This window comes from Dasypus novemcinctus, chromosome 23 (genome assembly GCF_030445035.2).
Source record: "Dasypus novemcinctus isolate mDasNov1 chromosome 23, mDasNov1.1.hap2, whole genome shotgun sequence".
NCBI classification, from domain to species: Eukaryota; Metazoa; Chordata; class Mammalia; order Cingulata; family Dasypodidae; genus Dasypus; species Dasypus novemcinctus.
Window position 1 is genome coordinate 9204860 of NC_080695.1, and position 27120 is coordinate 9231979.

Sequence of the window (27120 nt, forward strand, 5' to 3'; positions counted from 1 at the left end):
GACCTTCCATGTAGAAAAAGGCATCCAACTGCTTAAAGAGCATTTTTGTTTCAAAGGATACCATCAAGAAAGTGAAAAGATAAGCCTCAGAAAGAAAGAAAATATTTACAGTCATATATCTGATAAGAGACTTGTTTCTAGAATGTATAAAGAACTGTTAGAACTCAATAATAAAAAGACAACTTGAAACTGGACAATAATTTGAATAGACATTTTCCAAAGAAGATATTCAAATGGCCAATAAGCACATGAAGAGATGCTCAACATCATTAGCAATTAGGGAAATGGAAATCGTAATGAATAGAATGAAAGGTCTGTCATATATCGAACAGGACTCAGAAGAGAAAGCGAGGAGGAAATGAAATGAAGAAATGAGGAAATATGTGGAATTAATGACTTAGAAATATCAGAACTCATCACAGATATTATTTATCAGACCAAAGAAGTGTGGATCCTGAGCAAAATACATAAAAGTAAATCCAGGCCTAAATACATTAACGTACAACTGCAAAATACCAATGCCAAAGAAAAAACCCTAAAATCAGAGTGAATGACAGATTTCGAATAAAAACAATTTGACTGAAGCAGATTTCTCAAGAACAACAGTGGTCAGAAGACATGGAATAATAATCTTGAAGGACCTGAAAGAAAATACCTGTACCTCGGATTTTACCCTCAGCTAAACTACTATTCAAGGATTTGCTCCAGAAAACAACAAATTAAATGTTATATTCAAATGAAGGAAATTGAATCATGTAAAATAGAAAACAATATTGTTTTGATAAATTTTCAGTCTTAAAAGTTAAGTAAACCAATGGTAAAATTACTTAGTTGAGATTATTTTTGTACAAAAATTTCCAGCTTCTGAAAAGCTATCTGCACAGTATTCAAGGGAATGAGAGGTTATTACTCTATGCATAAATTCACTCCAGATTTTTTTTGTCTGACTCTGTTCTTTTCAGATAATCTTACATCATCTCTTACACAACAAATCCAAGGAGACTTTCTTAAGCAATTTTGTTGTTCATTTTTGTCGAGAGTAATTTCTTCTAATTAATAATGGTGTATAGATTCTGTATCAAGAAAGCATAGAGGATTTGTTTTCATCTTGCTTGATTTTATCGCATAAACCTAGCTAGAGGGGAGTCATATAGAGCCCAGGCAGAATTAATTGTACCAATTTTAATACTATCACATTCTTGGTTTGCTTGTGGAGAAAGTTTTTTTGATCTACAGTAAGAAGTGTTCTTGCGACTGAAGCTTTGCTTTGTCAGTTACACTTTTTTCCCTTTTTTGAGGGTTAGGTCTTACAAAAAATATATTTTTTTTAATTTTTAAGTGATTTTTTGTTCAGTTGGAAATTTAGGCACAACACATTTCTCTCTGGGAAAGCAGAGGAGAGTGTCTGTTTCAGCTGGTGTTTTCATCACAAGCCGAGTCATCGGGCTGTTGAACCTCCTTTCCAGATGCAGGTGATTCCCTTTCAGACCTGTTCGTGCTGGAGAGCACAACGCTGGCTGATGTCTCTGGAGGGCGCTGGCTCGCAGCTGTCCCTCTCTCCACCTGGAACAGCCATGTTGGGCCCCAGCTCCTCTGAGTGGAGCCCCTCGCCTCTGGCCACCAAGCCCCCCACCAGCTGCTGGAGCCTTGCTCTGTCGCCTCCTCTGGTTCTGCTGAAGCCCGGCCCCTCCCTTCCGAGAAGGCCCAGCATTGGGGGGTAGGGGCAGAGGGGCATGGGGGGGGGGGAGCCCAGGAGCTGAAGGTGGGGCATGGCGGGGAGAGCCTGGAGCGAGCTGAGCAAGGGAAGAGCTCCCCAGCCCAGAGCCTGGCCAAGCGGTCCTGAGCCAAGAACAGCACGGAGCACTGAAAGTGGACCAGAAACCGGAAGCAGGACATTCCGAGCCACGCTGAAAGGACGTTTACGGTCCTGAAGTGCAATTTCACCGGTTTGTGACATCTTATGATGTATTATGACCAATTAGAAGGATAAATGAGGCTTTAGAAATCAAAAGTACTACAAGAGCAGCTGTGAACTGAGAAGGGAGAGATCTTGTAGCGCTCAGTAGAGCAGATGAAGAAAAGAAGGGTGTGTTTGTTTTAGTGAAAGGGGAATTTCTGAGACTGGAAATTTAAGGTGTTAGGCTGGGAATGGGATTGAATCTACCTCAGAATAGATGACATTTAAGTTTGTTTTTGTTTTCCAAATCTTAAAAACATACTTTGTAATTATAGGACAGATTGATTGGATCAGTAGAATTAGAATGAGCTGAGATGTTAACCCTGAACTCGCCCATTTGCTCTTACCCCTCGGCCTTGTCTTAGCTGTCTCCTTGTTGGAAATCCAGTCTTAGCTGTCTCCTTGTTGGAAATCCAGTCGAGTTCCAAAGTTCTGGGTCTCCACCGTGACAGTCACTGGCTAGTTTGGGGGCACTTTGCCCCTCCCCCATAACTGGATACCCAAATTATCACATCTTAGCAGCGCACCTGCCCCTTGCCGATCTGTGGTGAGAACTGGGCACTTACAGTTATTGACCTGCAGGGACCAGTTAGGGCTGGAGAGGGGCTGGGGTGCTGCCATGACCGTGCCCTTCCCCCCCCCCCCCCAGGCAGAGACGGAGCTTATAGGACACGACGTGGACATCTCCGCAAGCAGGAGCTTTGGCATTCGTGTCTTACTCTAAATCAAGTTGGAAAGGGAAGTCAGATTAATTGTAGGTTTACATTTTCTTTTAATGCTAGTGACTGCTTCAGTCCATAGTTGGTACAAGATACCAGTTTATCACTCTTTAATTTAAAAAAATAAAAGCATCTCAGTGCCACGGTGGGGCTTAAGATGCCCAGGGAGAGTGGCCGCCTGCACAGACCCTGAAGGAGCCTTGGGGACCACAGCAGGGGGGCATTTTGGCATGGGTGGTGCGCATCCTTCCTCTTCAGAGAGTGGACTAAATGTGAAATTATAAATATCTTTGTTTTGTGACACTTGACTGCTGAAATAAATTAACATTATTTTGTTGAACAGCTAGATAACTGAATGTGTGACTCTCAACTGGTATATTTAGAAGAGTCAATCCGCCAGGTATGGACCGAGCGCCCTCTTGTTCGTCTGTTGTGCTCTGATGCCAGTGGTGGACACGGGGACTTCCCCGCTGTGTGCGCACATTCACTGCAGCTGGCCCAACGCCGCGTCCCGAAGAGGCTGAACAAGTAGGCAGAAAGGGGGCTAGAGGGGAGACTGCCCTGCCGTGGGGGCTGGCAGTGGGGCCGGCGCCCCTCCAGGACTGCTGTCCTGGTCTCTCCCCTCTGGGAAGATCTGGGTGGGGCAGAGACAGGGGAGGACCTGGGTGCTCAGTGTACCCCCACCCCAACCCCCAGCAGCTTGTCCTGCTAGGCTGTGGCTGTGTGCTAGGCCGTGGCTGTGTGCTAGGCCGTGGCTCACTGCTAGGCCATGGCTCACTGCTAGGCTATAGCTGTCCTTCCTTCTTTCTGTCCCTCATCTGTCCACAGAAGTAGCCGCTTGTGGCCAAAACCTGGTCAAATTTGCTGCAAGAGTGGCAGTACCACCCCTGGCTCTTGCAAGTATCTTGGCGTTTTTTCTTTTCTTTATTTTTCTTCCATGCATTCATTTGTTTTTGTGATAACATATATACAACATAAAATGTCCCATTTTGACCACTTTTAGGCATTCAATTCAGTGGCATTAATCGCATTCACGATGTCGTGCTACCATCATCACCCCAAACAGACACTTGTACCCTTTGAACACTAACTTCCCGGCCCCCTCCCCTGCTCCTGGCCACCTCTAGTCTACTCTCTTCTTCTGAGTTTTTTCCTGTTCTGGCCTTTTGTTGAAAGTGAAATTATACGGTAATTGTCCTTTTGTGCCTTGTTTGGAGTGTGGCCTTGTGGTGCAAACCCACAGCTAGCCTATGTTCAGGTTAATTGAGCAAGGCCTGCCCTTTTGCTAGGAGGAGGAATTCTCAGGCCTGAATGAAGGGTTGGGTCCCAGGGTGCCCTTGCCTCAGGGGTGCACTCATGCCTCCCAGCACTCTCCGAGCCCTTGGGGACTGTCCTTGGGAGCAGGCCCACCCTCCGCGCCTGCCATGTCCTCGCTCCTGGGGGTGCTGCTCTCAGTATCCCCACTTTCTTCAGAACAAAATCGGTTGATCTCCTGCTGATTGCAAAGCCAGGAAGAGGGGAGGTGGGCTGAAAGAACGTCGGTGGGCCGGGCCTCGGCTGTCTCACGGGTGGGCAGGAGAGGCCCACAGACTGTGCAGCTTGGTGGTGACCTTGGGCAAACTGCGCCACCTCCCAGGGCTGCGCTCCTTCCCTGCAGGAGGAGCCCCGCCTTTGGGGCTTTGCTCAGACTGAGCCAAGGCGGTTCCCACCGCGGAAGCCAAGCCGGGGTGGCCGTCTCCCCTCCCTTCCCTGGCTCCTTGCCTCCTTAAGAAGTGAGCAGCTGGAGGGTCTGAAAGACCTTTGAGGTTTAAAAGGGGCCACTGAAAAATTAGCAAAGCGAATTGAGCTTATCTAGGATGTAAAGTCCTTGCTTTTGTCCTTGCTTTTGCGTCTTAACTGTTGGCTTCGTGCCCCTCCAGCCAGAGCGTTTCAGGGCCAGTCAGCTCTGGAGCTCTGGCTGGGCAGGGTGTCAGCTGACCGGCTCGCCAGGGCGCCCTGGAAGAGCACCCCCCCAAGTGGAATTACTCCGTCGTGTAGTCCTGTTCCAGCGCCTGTGGGAAGGGCCTGGGTCTCCGGGGGCTGCCTTCAAACAACACTCGTATTGTCCGGGTGCTGAGGCCAGCAGCCCCCCAGGGTTCGGGGTTCTCGCACGGCCTCCTGGGCCTGCTGCTGCATCAGGCCGCCCTGGCCTCGCCCCACAGGGCGTCTTCTCCCTGGGCCGGGCTCTTCTCCCTTCCTGTAAGGACCCGAATCACTGACTCAGGGACCCCAACTCCAGAATGGCCTCCTCTAAATTAAGCCCCTCCACCTGCAACCAGATAAGGGCCTGCTCTGACTCACTGGGAGCAGGACTTGACCGTGGCTCTGTAACAGGAGGCAGTGGAACCTGCCTCCTTGGGTTGGCGTAGGGTTCAGTGCACAGGTGCACCTGAGAGCAGCCAGTCTGACGCACACGGCGGGCACTTGGCAAATAAATACGCAGTAAACCGATGTGCCCCCCTCCCCTCTTCCCTTGCCTTTGGGTAAGTCATGCCGTCGGCTGCTCTCCAGCCCTGTCCCCTCATATCGCGTTTAGAGATGTTGGGGAGCTGGCCCCTGCCTGAAGGAGTGCATTTCCTGCTGGAGAGCAAAGCCTGCTGTTCCCACAAGTTAACACAGAAGCCAGCCCAGGCGCATTTCCCGGCTGGACTCAAGTGAAATCGACTTCCTAAATACCCAGGGTTTACGGAATTGGTTACGAATTTTAAAGAGATTTACATTTCTCTTATACTCATGCAGGTTTAATCTGATCACCACAGAGTGCTCGAAATAGATTTCGTTTAAAGGATGACTGGATTATTCGGCTGGATTATTCGGGTAAAAAGCGGGCCTTTGTGGGAGCCTCTGGTGTCGACACACCGACTGATGTAACTCCGTCCTTTGCAGTTCCTTCGGCTGCCCCAGAAAACGTGTCCGCTGAGGCCATCAGCTCCACGCAGATTTTGCTGACATGGGCGTCCGTCCCCGAGCAGGACCAGAACGGGCTCATCCTGGGCTACAGGGTAGGTCCGAGGGCGTCCCTCCCAGGGTGAGGGAGCCCCCACTGCGTCCCCCACCGCGGGGCCGTCTTTTCTCTGCAGACCCGCAGCGCTGACCGTTCGTGGGGTTCTGTCAACGGCCCCATCCCGCCCCCGTTACAGCCTGGAGTCAGGCAGCGCGTGCCCTGCTGCGCATGCGGTGTGCAGGACGTCACCCCGGAGGGCCGCCCGGACCCAGCGCGGGGCTCGCAGGCGGGCGCCCTCCCCTGGCCATCCCTGTGCTGCATCCTGGCAGCAGCACCCACCCCTTCCCGCTGTCCCAGGATTCCTGCCCCATCTCCACCCAGACCCCGGCGCTCTGAGGTCCCACAGCCCCTCCCTGGGGGGTCTCCCCTTAGAGCCCCACGGGCCACCCCTCACACCCACACCGGGGTGTGTTAACACACTGTTAATTGTGTGCGTGGACACCAGGTTCCTTGATAACCAAAGGAAAGACACAGCCGAGCCTCCAGAGCCCGCCTGCCGCAGCCCCCGCTGACACCGGGCCTGGCGAGAAGGGCGGGCGGGACACGCGTTCTTCTGCGTTCTGCTGTTTTCATGACTTCTCTCTCCAACCAGGTGGCTGGTCCTTAGGGGAGTGGCCACTCCTTACACTTACACTTACACACGCTCTCTCACGCTTTCGGAAGCCTGGCGGGCCTTGGAGCGCCTGGCTCCCCCGGCCCCCCAGCAGTGCCCTCCTCATATGCAAAGTGGGACAGAAGGGGAACGGCTCGGGGGTTCGCTCAATGCCAGCCTGCGCAGGAGCCCTGGGTTTCTGTTCGGGGTGGTGGAGCCCTGAAGGGCCTGCCCCCCCAGCCCTGGCCCCCGGCAGCTGCCGCGGCCCTCTGCCCTCCTCTGCTTTGCTCGGCGGAAGGGTGGTAGGAGCTGCTCCACAGGCTGAGAGGCGGGGGCCCTACAGGATCTGAGGTGGGCACCGCGTTATGACAGCCGCGTGTGCACCTGCACAGTGCCCTCCTGGCCGCGGCGTCACCCTAAAGGGCCGCCTGGGGGTCTGGCCAGGACCCTCCTTGGCTCCATCCCCCACACCCTGGCCATCTGCCTGTCCATGCTGGATGCCTGTGTCCCCGCTTCTGCCTTCAGCTCACCTCTGCCAAGCATCGGAAGGAATGTTCTGGATCTGGCCACGTTTGCCTCTTGTGCTGCTCCATAGATTTGGAGCCCGCTGTCTCCACCTCTCCACAATTTCCATCTGCCCCTTGTTTGGCTCCACCTGTGCCCCTCCGCGTCCCCCTCCCAGGCCCTCTCTTGGCTCCGAAGGCCCGTTTACCTGTTTTCAGTCCCCTACCCCTGAGCCTGTCTCCACAGCCTTCAGGGAGCACTCACCTGAGGGAGCAGTGCAGGGGTGAGCCCTAGAGTGGGGACCTAGAGAAGAAGCAGGAGCTCCCCGGGGGGACCGGTCACATGGGGAGTGATGAGGATGGTCGTGCATTAGCCTGGGAGCAGCGTGTGGCCAGGGCTCGGCTGAGGCCTGCAGAGCTCCGAGGCTTCCAGGGCCAGGCCGAGTGCCCCCTGGCTGCGAGGCCCAGAGCTGGGCCCTTCTCTAGCAGCAGGACGCCCTGCACTCACAGCTGGGCCCCATGTTAGGAGCCAGTCGCGCCCCCCGGGGGCTGGAGCAGCCAGCCTGCCTGCCCCACCGGCTGCCACCAGAGCTCCTCGGCCCTGGAGGACAGCTGTGCATTGCCATCATTCCTGCACTGCCAGGTGGGGTTAGAGCACGCCCCGCTGGCCCAGCCGCCCGCGTCGTCCCCACACCCTGCCCCCAAACCACTCACGCCTCTGTGTTGATGCCTCAGATCCTCTTCCGGGCCAGAGATCTGGACCCCGAGCCGCGCAGCCACGTCGTGCGGGGCAACCACACGCAGTCGGCACTCCTGGCCGGCCTGCGCAAGTTCGCCCTGTACGAGCTGCAGGTGCTGGCGTTCACGCGCATCGGGAGCGGTGTGCCCAGCTCGCCTGCCACCTTGGAGCGTACCCGGGACGATGGTAGGTGGCCGCGCCCCTCCCTGCTCACTTCCACACCGCGTTCCCAGCTTTAACTTAATTCTCCAACCTTTTTTTTTTTTCATTTGGGGAAAACAAAGTTGTTTTTCAGTCCTGAGCGTTTATGTGGCCTATTTCAGACTGAAGTGAATGTTTACGGCCTAATTATGAACCTATGCAGAATTTCAATCATAACTCTGCAGTAGGCAATGCCGGAGAGAGATGCAATAAATGCTGGGTGGGCTGGCGTCATAAAACCTAAGACTGCATCTCTAGTTGGTGTCGACACAAAGCTAGTTAAAACAAAAAAACCACCGCCAGCCTGAGTGCCTTGGTCCTCCCGGTACCTGGGTCTCGCTGTTGGCATTATAAGGGATAATTAGGTGCTCCCAGATGGGCGGTGATGCACTCCAAGGGCTCCCAGGGCCCCGGCGCCCCGTGTTCGCAGGCCTGACTAGCAAGCACGTCTTGACGGCTTCGTTTTTATGGAAGTCTAAATCATCAGTAAATATGTTTTTCCACTTTGCAGATGTCAGACACTTAAAGGTTAGCTCCTTTATATTTTCATTATTGAGAGACCATAATGAATATGTCAGGTCAGAAAATATTGATCTTCCCCAAAACAAAAATCCCCACCTTGGGGATCAAAAGTACACGATAGGTGTGATACTAGATTTTCTTAAGCATCTTTACCAAAGTAATTAAATCAGCCCCCAGGCCTACTGGACCTGCTGAGTTAAAGCTCTGGGTTCTGCGCTCACTCAGTGACAGCACCACCCGCGGGCTGGGCTTGGCCGAAGGGAGGGGCCTTTGCAAAGGATTTTGATCTTCCTGCGGCAACACGGACTCTCAGGGCAGCTGGGCCCTGCGAGCGGGGAGGACTGCATGGGTGACATCTCTGTGAAACTATACGAAGCTCCAGCACGTCCTGGGTTGCACAGATGAACAGGAAAGGGGGCATTTTAGAACCGTTCCTCAAAACTCAGTCCACTGTGCCGATTTCTTCCTAAAGCACCTGTTGGCGAATCACAGATGTTTTTTTTTCTTTTCACACAGTCCAAATGTAAACATGTTTTTTCTTACTCTTATTTCCATTTAATTCAACTGATCAACCTTGGCGATAACACAGGTGGACTCGGATGCAGCCCGAGACTGAAATCAAAGTTAGTGTGTTTGTGAATTAGTCCTGGCACGTGAGCCTGCAGCCTCCTTATGTGTATTTTACCCACACACGAGTGGTACACATGTTCAAAGTGCAGACTCGTCTTCTCAGCTTGTAGCTGGGGCTGATTGCAGTAGCGCTTGAATGACTGCAAAGCACATTATTTTATTTTGCATTGATTGTCCAGTGGTTGTTGCCTTTTATCTGGTAATCAATCAGTTGTTACGTTCCAACAAAAAATTCTGACACTGGCTACACAACTCATTTCCCCGCTCATTTAAGTAAATATATTTCACAAGGGCTGCAACCCTATAATTAAATGATTCCAGAATATATAGCAGCTTTTTGAATTATCAGTACACCTGTACCACACAGAAGAATCATTGTATGCATTCGTGCATATCCACAATAACTGTAACCTCCGTTTAGAGAAGGGAGGGACTTCAGAGCTGTCATGTCTAACACCTGCTTTGCAGATGCCAAACCCAGCCAAAGAATCCCAGCTCAGCTAGGACTGACGCCCGGCCTTCCACTTGATGCCCGGTCACGAAGTCATTCGTGGCTGGCATGCTTGTTGCATGGGATTTGGAAAGCAGCTGGGCAGGATTCAAACTAAGGTGTTTTCTCCAAATCCTCGGGAGTCAGTCAGAGTTCCAAAGTTGTTTGTCCAAAACTTGGAGTCTTCCACCCCTAAACGGACCTGGGCCATCCCACAGCGTCCTGCGCGAGCTGGCGCACACCCGGCGGCGGTCAAAAGCCCACTGAGTGCCTGGTTGTCTCTTCCTCCAGCGCCCGGACCACCGGTGAGGCTCGTCTTCCCTGAAGTCAGGCTGACGTCGGTGCGCGTAGTGTGGCAGCCTCCGGAGGAGCCCAATGGCATCATCCTGGGTGAGCGGCGCAGGGAGGCCACGGCGCTGGGGAGGAGGCCTCTGTTTTATTAGAGGCTTAAGGAGTGGGACATAAGGAGAAAGGAGTGCGCCCACTGCGGCGTGGCCTTTGTGAGCCAGGGCCACGGGGCTCTCTGCTGCCCTGTGAGCCGGGGCCGAGGACTCTGGTGGGTGCGATTTACGTTATTAACCTAGAATTCCTTCCATCTGTAATCGACCTTCCCTTCGACTCTGAAACTGCCAGCCGCTTTGACATATTTAGAAAACAATGGGCTAGTTTTTCCCACAAGATACAGACAGGTGCTCTGCTCCAGGCCCTGGATGCGTTTGTCTGCCACAGGGCGGGGCCTTCTCCTTTTAGGAAGGTGCTGAAGGGAACGTAAGCCTTAGTCCCAAGGACTTAGCTTACTTTTGACTTTCCATTCATAGAAGCAACTCCGAAAACAATTGAGGAAAAGCCTTAATTTTTCCCAGCCCGCCCCCCAAAGGCAGCGTATGATGTATTTTTAAAAACTGTCAGTTCCTGTCTTTAGTCACCCAAACCTGGAAAGGGAGGAGGGCGGGCTGGGAACTGCTGCTGGGCCGCGGGGGCCACCTGGAGGCTCGGCCTCCTTACCCGGGCACCTGGAGGGCAGGTGCCAGGCAGGGAGTGTTATCGGGACCAGGTCAGTGCTCAGGTGGCCCCAATCGGGAGCTCCCAAGCCGCTGGGCTGCTGCTCTCGGTGACTGCCGGGAGTGATAAACCTGAACAGAGAGAGAGAGAGAGAAAGAGAGAGAGAGAGTGGTCAAATGCGCCGCTTCTACCTGGTTTTGATGTTGGGAGTCTAAGATTTTGTTTGGGGAAAGGGGCTTCCTTCATTAAAACAGTGTTTGGAAACCTGTGCTGAGAGCAGCAGGGGTCATCCAAGGCCTCGGAGCAGGAGGGCCAGAGCTTTCTTTCGGATAATCGCTGAATTTGAAGTCAAGTATTTATTGAGCACTTGCTCATTAAGTCTAATCCCAGGAATTCCTAAGTAACCTGCACAAGAAGACAGTGAGGGCGTTTTTAATTTGGCTGTCCCTCTAGGACGCCCCGCAGTTGCTATGCAGAAGTTTTCTGCTGTGATTATGGTATTTCTGAATTCGGTGACCGTTGGCATTGCAGGTTCTTGCTACTGAAATCACAGATGAACAGCTGGGGAAGCCGCTGTCGAGGGTGCACTCCAGTTCCTGCTTCAGCTGTGTCATGCCCTGGGCCTGTGTCATGTGCGCCAGACTTGGGGGTGGGTAGGGGGACTGCAGAGCAGATGCCCAGAGTGAAGGTTTAGTGGCTCCAGCAGGGTCTGCCCTCAACCCACTGCCCAGGCTGCGGTCGTGCCTGCAGCAAGCAGGGCACAATACCTGATAACCAGGGACATGCCCAGGTGCTGTCAAACAGGAAGCATTTGCAGAGGCCACGAGAGCAGAGGATCTGTGCAGAAGCAGGGCTTCTCCACCCGGCCAAGGAAGGAGGCCTTGCCTGCCTGGGCCCTCGAGGCCCTGCCTCCCACCGCCGGCCTCTGCAGAGCCTTCCAGCAAGGCCTGACTCCATTATGGTCTGCACCTTGACTGTGGTCGTCCTGGGCTGATGGGCATCAGTTCTGACAGTAGGACTCAAGCCGAGATGTGTAGGAGCAAAGCGTTCTCTCTTACCTCGACAGACGTGGGCTCTGATCTTGACGCCCTGATGTTGAACTGCTCGTCCAAGGCCTTACTTGCAAGCCTGGGAAGCTGGGCTGTGCCTGTGCCTGCTCCTCTGCCAGGAAACCTCCCTTCCTCTTCTTGTAAGCCTCACCTTGGATGTCATCGGCACCTGCAGGCTTTCAGCACTGCCCCCACGCCCCTCTCTGCCTGGGTCAGGGACCCCTCCTCTTTGCCACCAAAGTACCTTGCACCCACCGTCACAGCATGAGTCTTACTGTCCAGCTGTGATGACAACTAGGTTTTAAGGGTGCCCATTTACTTTTTTAAAGCAGTTTTATTGAACTATATTCACATACCATACAATCCATCCAAAATATATAATCTGTGGCTTTTATTAATTACAATGTTGTACATTCATCACCACAAAAAATTTTAGAACAGTTTCCTTACTCCAAAAAGGAAAATTCTGCTCCCCTTAGCAGTCACTTCCCCCATTTACTAGTAAGGGTTTAATTAGCTTTTTTGGCGATAAAAGCATTAGAAAATGCTAATTCAGGCAATGATGCAATATCCTTTCACAATAATCAGATTTAGAACAGTAAGAAACTCTGGTTTTGTGTCGTGTTGATGAGGATGTGGAAAACAGGATCCCTCCTACCCTGTCAGGAGTGCAGATTGGCTGGTTGCTTGGGAGGGCAGTGGGCGGTTCCTGGGGAAGGCAGGCTGCCCTACTGCCCTCTCTGTGTCCCGGCAGCCTTCACCCCTTTCCTGGCCACAGGCTCTCACACAGGTGCAAAAGGTACATAAGGAGAGATGCCCAAGGATGTCCATTGCAGAATTGCTTTAAAGGCAGAAAAGAGCTGGAAACAACCCAAATGTCCGTTAATAAGGCAGCAAAAAGATGAATGGTCTGTCCATAAAGTGGAAAACAATAGAGCAATTAAAATCATGACTAGACTACATGTAGCAACATGAATAAATCCCACAAAAGTGTGAGTGAGAAAAAGCAGTATACAGTATGAGGATGTTTCTGTACACCTTTAATACTCCTCCACAAACGCTACTGTATGGCAGTTATAGATACAATGCATGTAGCAAAAGTATAAAACCATGGACAAAAATACACTCTAGGTTGAGAGTGGAGGTTACTTTTGGGATAGAAAGGAGGAGAAAACGGGTCCGTTAGGGCCACAGAAGGGCTTCAGCTTTTCCTGTCATACTTCCTTAAAAAAAAAACAGACAACATGGGAAGAGCTCAACATTTTTAGATTAATCTGTCAAATCGATCAATCTATCACTCAAATGTTTATGGATATTTGATTGTATTCTAAGTATTTTTTGTGTTTGGAAATATTTTCTCATAGAAAGGACAAGTATAAAATAATATACTCCAAAAATTTTTAAATCTTTTAAGATTCACAGGAAGGTGCAATACAGAGAATTTCCATGTGTCTTTCCACCAGCTTCCCCCAGTGGTAGCTTTTTACCCCACGTAGCACAGTCAAGACTAGAAGTGCACGTTGGCCCAGTCCCATTCAGACAGGTCAGCCCTGATGCAGATTTCACCTCTGTCAGCAATTTCACTGTAAATTTTTTTAAAAAAAGAAAATTCTAAAAAGCAACAAGAAGAAAATGAATATCACCCACAATTCTACCTCTGGTGATAAATATCGTTGATATTTCTTCTTCATCACTTTTTCTACTATTTCAGTTATAAAATATCACACACTTACAAAGGAATCTCTCTACATTTGCACATTTTAATGAGTAATAAAATAACACCTACCACCCAGCTTGGGGTACGGAACTTGCCAGTGACACTGCTCACCCCAAGAGGCCAGCACCGCCCAAACTGGGGCCTATTGCTCCTTTAGTCAGTCTAATGTCAGAATTCGTATGAATTCATTTTGCATTTTCCTGCTTGCTTTTCTCCTCCACCCCCGTGACGCTCGTCTCTGCGGCCGCATGCGGCTGTCACTGGGCTGCTCTCCGGTTGTCCGTGTCACCATGGAACCCTCTCCTCACCCTGCTGTGCTCTGGCCCGCTCAGTGTGTTTCCAGCTGCTCTGTTACGGACAGGGCCGCTGGCGCCGCTCTGTGGCTGCCTCCTGGAATGCGCGTGGAGGGTGCCTCTGGCGCAAGGAATGACCTTGCTGGGACATGGGGTTTGCACCTTTCCAACTTGATAACGACAAACACTGGTCCCAAGTGGTTGTACCAGTCTGTACTCCTACCAGTACGTGTATGTATTCCCATTGCTTTGCCTCTTTGGCACTACTTGGTATGCTCAGACTTTTAACATTTTTGCCTCTCTGGTGGGCTTGAGGTGTGATCTCTGCATAGCCTGATGCTGTTTCCCTGGTGATGGATGCGACTGTTTTTTGGCGGTCGTCTTCCCAGCCCACCGTGGACTGATCCTGACCTCTCTGTTTTGCTGGACCCATTTCACTGCCAGTCCCTGTAATTTCTCCTTCCTTCTCGACAGCCCAGCCATGTGCTTAGAAGGTTTTAAGACTATATTGATCATTTTTAAATGTTTTAATGGGAAGGGGTTTCAGGATATCTGCCTTACCACACTGCCAAAAACAGAATCCCTCTGTCTACTTTAGTAATGTTTGAACGCTTCACAATAAGAACATACTCAAGTGTTGTGATAAGTTCAAATACATTATAATTCAAAATCAGATGATATAGATATTTCCCATACTTAAAACCATCGATAATGGTGTTACTAACATCTTTAATGGTGAACAGTCGTGGCGTTTCTGATAATTTCCTCAGGATATATTCCTTCAAGTGGAAATACCAGGGCAAGAAACTTTTAAGCCCTGGACATACATTTCAAATGGCCTCCCAGCAACACCGCATCCCTGGCACGCCCCGTGGTGCCCTCGGCTCCTCATTCCCACCAGCCGGGCCTGCTAACCTCATCTTGGCCAGTTGGAGAGGTGAAATGTAAAATTGGCATTTGGCTGGGAGCACATTTTCAAGTGGTCATTGGCCACTTGTATTTTTTGGGAGGTGGAATTTCCAATTTATACCCTTTGGCCGTTTTTCTCCTGGGGGTGTGTCCTTTCCTCACTGGTTCCCATGTGTCTGTGCACGTTGGCTACACCCTAAGTACCGAGTGGCCAAGCACCCAGACCCTGGAGCTGGAGGCCGTCCACAGTCCCCACCTCTCTGAGCCCAGGCGCCCAGCCTAGGATGCGGCTGGTGATGTAGTTAACAGAGCCTCGCTCCGAGGTTGTGGCGAGGAGCCAACTGGTGAGGCCAGTGCCGGGCTCTGGTTAACACTCAGTAAATGCCAGCCAATTTTACATTAAGAATATTAGTGCTCACGTTTTCCTTTTTGTTTATAATGGCTTTCATATAAAAAAAGACCTTCAAATTTTGGTGTTGTCAAATCAATTTTTTTTTTTTTAGGAGGTATCAGGGATTGAACCCAGGACCTCACACGTATGAAGCAGGTGCTCAGCCACCGAGCTACACCTGCTCTGCAAATCCATTTCTTTTTCACTGTGGGTTTTGCTCTGCTGCTGAGATGGGCCATCCCTGACTGGGCCTTAATGGACTCCAGTGCCCTGACAGCTCTGCCCCTTCCACCTTGGGCTCGGAGTGACTGGACATGAGAGCGGGTCAGCAAGCACTCGTGGGCGCCCTGTGTGTTCAGGCTCTGTGGGAGGCTGTGGCAGGCTAAGTCAGCGTTCTGCTCTAGCCAAGTCACAGTGGATAAGACCGAGAGGAGAGGCGGGACAGCTGTAAGAGGACACATCTCTCTTGAGACCTGACCCAACCCAGCTGCCTCCAAGTCATCTTCTCTGACAGCCCCACACTGCACGACTCATCCTTCTGCTCGCCCACTTAGGTACTGCGCACTTAGGAGGCACGGCTTGTGGTTGCCTGCTGCAGCTTGTGGCTGCCTGGCATGACTCGTGGCTCCTGCTGTGGCTTGTGGCTGCCTGGTGTGGCTCGTGGCTCCTGCCGTGGCTTGTGGCTGCCTGGTGTGGCTCGTGGCTCCTGCCGTGGCTTGTGGCTGCCTGGTGTGGCTGCCTGGCATAGCTCCTGTCTGCCTGGCACAGCTTGTGGTTGCCTGCTGCAGCTCGGGGCTGCCTGCTGCGGCTCAGGGCTGCCTGCTCCCATTTTCCCTGTTGGTAAACACTGCATCTGGACAGGCAGAATGGCCCAGTGGTTAGGGTGTGGGCTCTGCCTATGCTCCAACCTCAGCCCCACCATTTACTGAGCGAGGGTAGCAGCTAAGCCTTTCCATGCCTCAGTTTTTCCATCTGCCCAAGGGAGATAATAATGGGACCGATCTCCTAGGGTCATCGTGAGGGCTACACAAACTGTGCAGAAAGCACCTAGAACAATGCTCAATAAACGTTTGCTTTAATGTCATTGTTAATTGATGTCACTTGAAACTGCAGGTCCTCCAGATGCAGGGGCTCAGGGCCAGGCTTCTGTGTCCCTCTTAGGGCTCGCCCAGGACCCAGGAGATGCTTTGTATTCAACAGCCATGTGTGCATTGATTTGTTTCCATCACCCTGTTTGCTGGAGCAGAGCATTTTCTTGACAAGACGGAGAGAAAAGCATGGCAAGGCAGTTTGGGCCCAGGTTCCAGAATGTTCTTAATGTACATTCAGAAGTTTGGGTTTTGACTTATAGCCCCTGGGGAGCTTTTAAAAACTCACAAAATCCCAGGTAAGGAGAAGGTAGTATTTAAATGCTTTGTGCTTTCCCACCATGGCAGAATAGATGAGAAATAAAATAGTGCTCAGACTACCTAGAATGCAGAAAACACCGCACTGGAGTCTTTTGTTGCAGCGGCGTTCAGTTGTAATTGTAACCAGTGCTCTCTGGTAACCTGTCACCTGTATATTATTACACGCAGCATACCAAATTGTAAATGCTGCACAAAGATGGGAAAACTATTTCCAAAGATTCAAGTTGTTCACGGGCGAGAAAGGAAAACGTCTTTTTACAAGACTCTACAGCCAGAGAGCTTGGATCGATGGGCCCGCTCTGGCAGCAGGGCCTGGCGCATTTCAAACCCCTCTGCAGCTCGGGCTTTGGTAATCTATATTGAAACATGTGCTTGCGCTTCCGGAAGAGATGAACAGCAGGAGGCCGGGCAGCGCCTAGAGGGGAAACACTTGTGCTTTTGCTTAAATATTTTCCCGTGGAGAGCTTTTAGCGTTTAGGGCCTTCTTCTGGGGAACGAGCAGGAGCCGCCTGAAGCCCCCCCCCCCACCTGCTTCGCGCTCTGGTTCTGCACCAGAAGCTACAGTAGTGCGCCCCAATCCTCAGGACGTGGCCCACCCCTGCCGCCCCTGTTAGAGCCCCCTGGCTCCGGGGCCTGGCCTGCACCTCAGCTCGTTATGGAGGCCTGCGCGGCCCGAGACGCGGGGCTCTGCTGAGTGGAACCATTCGTAGATCCCGAGTGTGGATCTGGTGTTGAGTTTGTGCGCCCCCAGCTCTCAGCAGGGTAAGCCCTAAACCCAAGCCCCACAGCAGGCCTCAGGGGGCGGCCCACTGGGCGGCCTCCCAGGGTGCCTTGGCAGTGGGGCCACTGCCCACATCTGCCAGCTGCAGCTCGCCGGGGGCCCAGCAGCCCCCAGGGGCCTCGCTTGGGGACTGGGGCTCTGGCCCGAGACCGCCCAGCCTGCCGCCTTCTCTGTGCAGATGCCCTGCAGCTGCCTCCACCAGCCACACGGAACCCTCCAGAACTAGCGCTGCTCGGTGCTCCCGGGGTCAGGCTACAGCCGACCCATCTGCCGACACGGTGACACCCCACACATCTCTGTCTACTCTTGTGGGTTTTTAAAAATAATATATTTTATTAGAGAAGTTGTAGGTTTACAGAAAAACCATGCAGAAAATAGAGTGCCCATCCCTCCCCCTCCCGGAGCAGTAACACCTGGTGACTACTGGTGGACGCACGGTGTGGGGATCGCCCTCCCACCCGCAGGCCAGAGGCTGCTTGAGGGCCCACTGCTTGTGCCGGACATCCTGTGGTTGCAGGGTTTTTATGTGTTTGTCTCTATTTTATATATTTAGTGGGTTTTCTTAGATATGCCTTAATAAATGCATCATCTAATTGCCTGAACTGGCACGTAATTTGTGTTATTAGAAAAGTTATACGTTTACAGGAAAGTCATGCGTAAAGCACAGAGTTCCCATGGGCCACCCTATTATTAACACCTTGCCTTGGTGGCGCACATTTGTCGCAGTTGATGAAAGCACATTTTAATAATGGTACTATTAACTAGAGTCTGTGTTTTACAACCCCAGGGATTTTCTTTTTCTTTGATTGAAAGTTTTTATACTAATAACATATGTACAACCTAAAATACCCCCTCAACTACATTCAAACATGGAGTTCAGTTCCGTTAATTACAGGCACAGTGTCTCGCGACTTCTTAGCGTCCCCTTCGCGCCTGGCGTGGTGGGCGGTCCTGGGTCGGCTCGGCTCGGCGTTTCCCCCATCACGCAGGCGTACCTGGAGTCCGCCCGGGCTTCTTCCCCCGCACTTTCCACCTCACGTGGGGCCACTGCTCCTCGGGCCTGGCCTGGCTCCTTTCGACGCGGCGTCCTCGTCCTTCACCCAGAACCTTCGAGGCAGGGCCCTCTCGCCGCCTCATCCTCGCTGTGCTGATCCCGCTCGTCGTTCTTCCAGGCGCACGCCGTAGCCCTCTGCCCTCTCGTTGCTAAAACCACCAGCTAATGTTCTGATCTGCTGTAACGTAATTATGGAACTAGCCTTCCCGCTGAAGCACTCTTATCTCTAAACACCACTGTCCTCTGAAAATACAAGCGCCTCCCTCTACTATTTACGGATGGAAACCGGCTCTCTCCCACCCACGCAGCCTGGCATGTTTTTGTAAAACGGGTCAAGATGAAATGCAGGCACTAATCTTGACGTGCAGCAGAGCACGACATGGGCACTCTGTGACAGGATCCTAGTTTTAGGGGAAACAATAGAAAGGTCCAAATGCAAACCAGAGGCCGAGGCGCTTCCTCCCGGTGGCCCAGCGTGGGAACTGTGTCAGAGAGAAGTGATACCAGATTTCACAAAATTAGGAACAAGGGACACTGAGCTTTGCAAATCTGCGACTTTATGATGAGGGTGTTGCCCTCTCCCTTTTTCACCTGCAGAGACTAAAAGTCAGAGGGGTCAGGGCAGCCCCGCAGCTGGTGCCGCCTTCCTCCTTGGTCCCCAGAGCGCACCAGGGCAGTGCGTGGTGGAGCATTTGGGGGTCATTAAAACGCTTTGGGGGGAGAGCAGCTCCCATGTCGTGCAGGAACAGCAGAACTGCTTCTGTAGCCTGAACAGTGACGCCCAGCGTCTGGCCGGGCGGTACTGGGATCCTGGCTGCAAGCTTGCTTTAGGGGAGATGCTGTCAGCACCCACCGCCAGCCCCACCCTCACCGCCCCGCCCAGCACCCCTGCCTGCCTCAGCTAGCACTGCCCACCAGCTCCCTCTGGTGCCGGAGCCACCGCGCTTAGGACTAGACTGGACTTCTGGGGACCCACCCTCCCAGCGGCCCTCAACCCGTGACCACCGGGAGTGGGTGGCTAAAGGCTGCCGCTGCCACACGGGATGCCACCCGGGAGGCTCTCGCCATCGTGCACCCAGCGCCCAGCGCCCAGCGCAGTGGCTGCTGGCATCACACACATCCCTCCGCTTCCCTTCCTTCCCCACCTCCCACCCCCATGCCCCACTCTTTCCCGAGGCTGCCTCCCCTGGACCACATGCGCGCAAATCCTTGTCTCGGGATCTGCTTCCGGGGAAGCCACCTCAAGTCTGTGTGATTTCCCTTTTATGGTAAGGAAACCAGCCAACCAACAACACACGTGCTCCTAAGATGACAGAAGCCCAGGAGAGTTCCAGCCTTGGGGGGCGGAGGGCTCTAGGACCATCCCAGACGTCCTCCTCGGGCCTGGCCGGGACCACCTGAGCAGCCAGAGCCTCGAAGCCTCAGACTCAGGCGGAAACGGTCTGCAGAACGGCAGGTGTCTTGAGCAGGAGAACGTCCCTGCACTGCTCTGGCGTCTCTGAGCCTCTGTGCTCAGCTCAAGGCCAGCCACAGCAGATGCCCGCACACGTGGTCTTCAAAGAGCGCCCCATGTCTCATACTGCTCGTTCTGCTGGACGTGCGGCCTGCCACCCTCTGTGCCTGGCTCTACCTCCAGTGCTCGCACTACACCTGCTGCTCTGGCCCACCCTGGCCTGCCCCTCGCAGGCAGCTGTGCATCCGGGCACGTGCCCTCCTCTCCGAGCTCCTGCCTGGCGGCACGGCACTGACCTTGAACCCCCTCAGCTGGCCTCTGCCGACGCTCATCCCAAGGCGTGTCCCGGGGGCCGCATCCTTTGGCTGCGTTCTGGAACAATCTGCTCCTGCCAGATGGCAGTCATCACACATGAAAGGCTCTGCTTTGCGCTGCACCGAGCTGAGCCTGCATCTTGGTGTGCCGTCTCTCTCGCTGTCATGTCACCTTGAGAGTACCCTGTCCTGGTGACTTTCTGAATTCTCCATTTGTCACCCTTTTCTTCACATTGTTAGAATCCCATCATTTCAGGGCGGGAAGGAGCTGAGAAGAGCAGCAGTGCATCACAGAATGAGTTGGGGCCATAACCCCAACAGGATCCCGCTCTGTGGCCGTCGCCTCCCTGTCCAGATCCACAGACATAGAATGGGCACGCAGACACCTGCTCGTGGGGTGCCGGAAGGCCTGAAAGGGCTGCTGTAAGCCTGCCGATCTAGAGAGGCCCCGGAAGTACGGGCTGATTTTTCCTGGTTAGTAGCTGGACAGGAGGAGCCCAGGGTCACGTGGGGGTGGGCCTGCCTGAGGTGAGACCGGGCGGCGGGAGCCCAGGCTTCTGCGGTCCCTGATGTATGCTCGGGGCTCCTGAGAGTCACACAGGCATCACACATGGAACAACGAAAAATAGACGGCGGCGTGTCTCTCCGTGCCCAGAGCTGCCTTGGGAAGCAGCGTGGGCCAGGAGGCGGCTTTGCTGGAAGAGCCAAGAGCCGGCTGGGTCGGAAAGCCTGGATGAGATGGGGAGAGCCGCTGTGCGGGGGTTCTCCCGCACCCTTCGTAGTAGCCGGTGGCTGGAACTGGAGAAGGCTCGGGAGTGAGCCCTGTCCGCGTGGAGCTCCCGGCTTAGCCACAGCCAGCCGTCGACGTAGGGCGGCGCCCAGTGACGGTGGGCAGGGGCTGCAGCACACAGGCGGGGCAGCTCGGACCCGGCCTGTGGGAGGGGCCGCGGGGCCAGCAGGGACGCGGAGTGGGAGCTCGAAGGGGAGTCGGAGGTGGACGGCCCTGCCAGGTGGGGAGGAGCGTGGGGGCGGCACCAGGCCTGACTGCTCAGAGCCACCACCGTAGCACCAGGAGAGCACCAAGGGCGGTGGCGGGGAGCCAGGCTGCACCGAGCATGGAGGCATGAGCGTGCGGGGGAAGCGGTGGGCCGGGTGGGCCGGGTTTGGGCTTATGCCTGGAGCAGGGACCCGCTGCTCGGAAGCGCCGCGCCCGGAGCAGAGCAGCTGAGCAAGGCAGGTGTGGCACACGCCCTGGGGCAGCAGGGGAGTGAAGCCGTGCCTTGGGTGGCTGCTGTCCCTGTGACGAGATGACGAAGCTGCGTCTTGTGTTGGATGGTCAGTCTGGACCTCTGACCCCAGCTGGTGACGGGGCAGGAGCCTAGGAAGAGCGTGACAGTGCCGTCTTTGAGGAATATTGACTTGAAACGGCCGTTTTCCAGGAGGGCGCGGGAAATGGCACCGGGTAGTAAAAAGGGCTGATGGGGGGGAGGTGTGTGCGCAGAACCGTGACGAAGCCTGGGTGGGCAAAGGCGGGGGCTCTCCGGGGTTCTGCGCCAGGCAGGTGGGAGAGCGGGGGCGCTACAGGAGTGAAGGGGACCTGGGAGTGGATGGAGCCGCTGGGTGAGGGGGGTGCCCTCAGGGAGAAGCTGTTCCCATTTGATCACAGCGTTCTGAGATTCACTGAGACGTGCCTTGGGGCAAAATTTTAATTTCGTCATAGATTTTTAACTTTAGCAACACACTAGTCTGGGCAGAGGTAAATCCCAATGATAGTTAAACAGCAGTGCAGACACCTGTACGAGGCCTGTTCCTAAACGTGATCCCTCATTAATCCAGGCATATCAGATTATGCTCCAGATACCAAGGACAAGTCAGGGGACCTGCCTTGGCAGTTGGGAACCCAGTGAGCCCCGTGGGATGGGGAAGGCCTGGGGAGTCTTCCCCAGCAGGCTCTGCCCGTGCTGGGTACTTAGGTGCAGGAGTGGTGTTTTCTCACACCTCAGAGAGATGTGCAAGCCCCTGCACAGAATGTGGGAGGTCGTCGTCCTCAGAAATTCAGTATGTGTGAGGAGGTGGCCCAAACCCCAGACGTGCGAACACGAGCCTGCTTTTAATGTGGACTTCATTTTGGCTTCTTTTGGAAAGATTGGTATTATCACTAGGAATGATACTACCAACGCCTGAGCTCACCGACATGGAGGCATACGTCGTTCTCAATATTTAAAAATATTATATCTTATTCTTACTGATGTTTGTCTGCCAGCATAGTCTTTGTGCTTGATCCTAAAGCTTGGTTTGTCTCTGCAAGGCATCTTTCTTTACTTTGAAAATATGCATTTGAGAATGGCATCTGCCAGTGCTCTGTACTGGCTCAGGTGGGATGGCCAGATGGAGAGAGGACGCATTCCCAAAGCCCCTGGCAGACACTGGTCTCTGTGCGGTCTGCTCTGGCTTCATGATTGAATCACACGCCAGCCCAGACCACTGTGCCGAGGACAGAGGCCAGCTGCTCCCCCCGAGCTTCCCGTCTGTCCCGGGTGCCACTCTCACGTCCGCTGAGAACGGGCACGTTTCTCACCCACAGTCCCTAATTACACATCAAGATGCAAAGGCCATAAATCACAACATAAAAATAAAGATACAGCTCACACAAGCCGGAGATGGACATATTGAGAAGGCTAGAGGTATGATGAAGACATTGGTTTACACATCTTTCATTGCAGAGGGGGAGTGTCAAGAGATATAATTCAGACTTAATAGATCAAGCAATAGAAATACAAGTGTGTTTAAAAGTATACAGGCCAATACTAGAGGAAATAAAAGCAACGATGTAACTAAGCAGAATCGGGACAGGAAAGGTAGGAGGGGCCAGAAGGGTTTTGGCTCCCCGGCTCCTGGAAAACTGCCATCCAGCGGGTTGGCTTAAACAACAGGAGGCGACTGGCTCACGGCTTTGGGGGCAGGAGAAGTCCAAGTCAAGGCAGCAGCAAGGCGGCGCTTTCTCCCCGCAGGCTGGGTGGTTCTGGGCTGGCTGCCGGCGAGCCTCAGTCCTCAGCTTTTCCGCCGCTTGCCCCTCCTGGCTTCCCTGGTTCCGTGGACCTCCAGCTTCCCGGGGCTTTCTCTCTGTGTGTCTGAGTTTCATTCTCCTTACAAGGGCTCCGGCAGTAGGTTTAAAACATCCTGATTGAGTTGGGCCACGCCGTAACTTTTACAATAGGCTCACGCCCACGGGAATGGATTCAGATTAAGAACCTGCTTCTCTGGGGTTCGGCAGGCCAAACCCCCACAGAAGAGAAGCACACTCATTGCTGAGTGTGGAGTCAACAGAAGCTGCCCGAAGAAATAGCGTTCGGGGCACTGCACGCGGAACCGTGAGTGTGGGTAGTAGGAGCACAGGAGATAGAGGGTGAACCTCCCAGCTGGTCAGGAGGGAAGCCGTACACCCAGGAACGCAGAGGGAGTGCCAACCACCGAGCTGCCCGTGAGGGAGGCAGAGGGCACGCGGGAGGTAGAGCGTGCATCGGCAGGGAGGCGCCGGCTCTGCAGACGGCTGTGCGCTGTCTGCTTTGCATTTTGTACTAGTGTTTATACTGTGGGGACGTAGTACAACTCAGGAAGTAATCGTCAGGCATTTCAGTGTTTCTGTGTTTCAAGGTCGCTAAGCCCACGCTGTGCAGGTGACTGGTCGGCAGGCAGCTGGGGGAGGCCCCGGGCGGGAGCCGCTCTGCTGGCCACCTGGTCGCAGGGGATCGTGGGAAAATGTGCACCCCCCCAAGGGGCCTCCCGCTCACGGAGGACCCATCTGAACGCGTTCAGAGCTAGACCTCACCCCTGCCGCTGCCGCAGCAGGCCCCATAAGCCGGGGCGCTGCTTCTGTCCCACAGCCCAGGCCGCCAGAGGGCACGTGTCTGGGCAGCCGAGCCGCTGTCTGACACTGTCCCTGGGCACGGCTCATGGCACTCCCCGTCCTGTCCTGGTGCTGCCAGAGCCAACGCACCTGCGGGACCATTGCTGCAGCAGAGCCCCCTGGGACCCCCGGCCTCCAGGATAACAATCCCCGGCGTCTGTGTGAAGCGGTGAGGACTCTGGCCGTGACCAAGAGCCCACCCGAAGACCCTGCGTGGAGCAGCTGTCGGGCACAAGGACCCCTGAACCCTGCAGCCTTGGGGGGCAGTTGCTGCTATTTCACCGTCAGGCTGAGCCCAGGACAGCCCTGCGGGTGCCTGGCGTCAGGAGTGCTCACGAGCTCTGCAGCCCAGGCCTCTCCCTGAATGTCAACGGAGCGGGGATTTGGAGGGTCACACTGCGAGGGGTTTGCAGAGGCAGCACCCAAGCCCGGGTCCATCCAGTCCACCTCCCGAGTCGTCGCCTCCTGTGGTGGACCGTTCTCTGCTGGGAGAAGGCTGCCCCACGGCAGGCACCGGGGAGGTGGGTCCAGCCTGGCCACGGTCTGGCACAAGGGACTCCTTGCTGTGAAGCCTGGGCACGTGCTTTCCTTCCAGAGAAGGCACGGCCTGCTGGGAAGAGCAAGGCTTTGGCGCCAGCCCGACACCGGGCCCAGTCCTGAGGCCTCTCGCTGTGGGGCCCCGGCAGACTTCTCTGCCTCTCTGAGCCGTCTCTCTTCACTGCTGAGGGAGGCTAAACACGCCCGCCCTGTGGGAAGGGGGCGAGGGTGAGGCAGGGACGGGCCTGGGAGAGTCCCTGTGCCCAGGTGGACCTGACCCAGTCCCCGCGGCTGCTCCGCTTCCTTGTCTCAGGATGCTGGGCGGCCAGGACTCCAGAGGCTCCAGAGCAGGGTCCCACTGTCCCAGTCTTCAGACCCCCGTGGCTGGGCGGGGGAGGGAAAGTCAGGGGAAGAGCAGTGTCCAGGGCTGCCCGTCATCAGTCAGTGGGTGGGAAGGGACAGGCTGCTGGGAGACACCCTGAAGCCCCAGAGACACGGTCGCATGGCGGGGACAGAGCCCAGCCTTCGGGAGCAGAGCAGCGGCTGTGGTGGTGACTTCGGAGGCACCTGGGGCTGCAGGTGGCCCTTCACTACGAGGCAGGGCATGCTGCCCCCTCCGTCTGCGTGGGGGCCCCAATGACACCCGCAGGTTCCCTCATATTGAAGTTTAACTTGCATAGTCTGGCAGTCGTTAGCTTTTGGGAGAATGCAGCACCCCATCTGTTCTGGTTGCTATCAGCCTGGAAACTTAGCATCTAGACCTCAGGTTGTCTGTGAACCCCAAAGGGCCTGCACCCGAGGCTGGCGTCGTGGGCCGCACACGGAAAGCTGGCACTGCCTCTTCCAATGCCAGCAGAGGAGCTCAGATCTGTGACTGAGGTTAGCCTTGAACCCTTGGTGATCCAGGCGCCCCGAGATGTGCAGAGCCCCCCTGATGATCCCCCCTCCTTCCAGTGCCAGGGGCTTGTGTAAAGTGGAGACCCCGAGCCCAGGGCCTGCTGGGGGCTGCTGGGAGGGAGCAGACAAGGGCGAGCGTGCTGTGCTGACCGGGGGAGACAGAAGCGTGCTGTGCCGGGGAGGCCAGGGGTCTGCAGGCAGTCAGGGGTGAGGCTGGGGAGGCCGGGGGTCTGCGAGCAGTTGGGGGAGGCTGGGGAGGCTGGGGTCTGTGGGCAGTCGGGGGAGGCCAGGGGTCTGTGGGCAGTCAGGGACAAGGATGGGGAGGCTGCGGGTCTGCGGGCAGTCAGGGGCGAGGCCGGGGAGGCCAGGGGTTTGCAGGCAGAAACCTGTAGAGCAAAGGCGGGCACTAGCCGGTGGCCTGCCCTGGCCCACCACAGCCTCCGCTGTGCAGGTGGCGCACTTTAAAGACCTTACTAGTGAGGCTTCACCCGCACGGGGGGGGTGCAGGCCTGGCCAGGGAGCAGCCGGCATGGGACGGGGAGGAGTGGCCCTGCCCCCAGCCCTTGGGAAGTGCTGTCATGAGGCCGCGCCTGCCACCTTCCCCCGCCTCCCACCGGCCTCGGGAAGGGTGACTGCTTCCCGTCTTGTCCCCGCGGGAACGGGCAGTGGAGCAGGTTCCGGGGCTGGGGCTGGCCCTCAGGAGACCCCCATTCACCCCTGGGGTGTAATTCCCCTTTCCGCACGTGCCAGGCCTGCCTGGGGCTGCCGGGGCCAGGAAGGAGGACGTCCTCAGGAAGCGAGTGGCCCTGCATGGGTTCCCCAGCAGCAGCTAGGGGTGGCAGGAGCCAGGCTTGCCTGTGTAGGACGGGACCCAGCAGCCCCCGTGTCTGCCCTGCCCCTGCCCTTGCAGGCTACCAGATCGCCTACCGCCTGGCCAGCAGCAGCCCCAACACAGTCACCGCGGTGGAGGTCGGCGCCACCGTCAGGCAGTTCACGGCCACCGAGCTGGCGCCCGAGGCGGCGTACGTCTTCCGGTTATCCGCCAAGACGCGGCAAGGCTGGGGGGAGCCGCTGGAAGCCACGGTCCTCACCACCGAGAAGCGAGGTAAAAGGCCGGAGGGCACTGCCCTGGGAGGGGAGGTGGGCCCGCGTGGCGCCACCTTGGGCAGCCTCTGTGGCCTGCGTGGGGTCGCGGGTCCTCCCTTGTGAGAGGCACAAGGGCCTGAAGACGGGGCTGGGCCACGTGCTCGTGTGTCCGCGGAGCAGACCCCGGCCGCACCTGCTCTCTGGTAGGTAGGCTGCACCCGGGCCTGCAGGTGGGGCAGTGCGGCTCCGAGAGGCCTTGTGCCTGGCCCCGGGTGCAGAGGGACATGTTTGGTGGATGCTCCTGGAGGGCAGGCGGCGGATCCCAGGTGTCCAGGACTGTACCCTGCTTGAGAAGGGGCCCCGAACACTTTCTCTAGTGGTACTGATAGTCCACAGTCATAAATGATAGGTCATTTCTGGACCAGGCCACACTGGTGCTGGGGTGATTACCTCGGCCGGGCCTCACCCCAAGCCAGGGAGAGAGATGGTGCCAGCTCCAGTTTTACGGAAGAGGACGCCACGCTCAGGTGGATGAAGCGCTTTTCCCAGGACATGCGGTCACAGAGCAGGCCCCACCCCCAGCAGACCCGAGACCACCCTTCCACTAATGCCTGCAGCAGGCCCTGGCTTGGGTGGACTCGGGCCCTGCCCCACCCGCCGGCTGCTCTCCTGGGCCCTGGGGCTCTGGCAGAAGCAGCCAACCCCACTCCTGAGGTCAGGACAAGACCCAGAGGAGGGGAGAAATGATGCCAGACAGTGCCGGCACCTGCTCCCAAGAGCCCAGAGCCAGGCCCTCGCCGTGTGTGACCTGGGGCAGTAAAATGGGGTGATGTCAGGAACCCCCCACGAAGGCACCAGCTACCCGGAGCGCCGTCCGACCCCACAGGCCAAGGCCCAGGCCCCACGCGGCCCCTCGCTTCAGGCC

The 27120-nt window shown here is 55.1% G+C and overlaps 1 protein-coding gene across 5 annotated transcripts in view; it reads left to right on the forward strand.

Moving 5' to 3' along the window:
* The window catches only part of SDK1 (sidekick cell adhesion molecule 1), a 917480-nt gene that overhangs the window by 806370 nt on the left and 83990 nt on the right, over positions 1 to 27120 (forward strand). For all 5 annotated transcript variants that reach the window (XM_058285708.1, XM_058285711.2, XM_058285709.2 and 2 more), the window contains 4 exons: positions 5602 to 5717; positions 7550 to 7739; positions 9688 to 9786; positions 26020 to 26214. In XM_058285708.1, coding sequence (XP_058141691.1) covers positions 5602 to 5717; positions 7550 to 7739; positions 9688 to 9786; positions 26020 to 26214 — 600 coding nt within the window. The remainder of the gene's footprint in view (positions 1 to 5601; positions 5718 to 7549; positions 7740 to 9687; positions 9787 to 26019; positions 26215 to 27120) is intronic.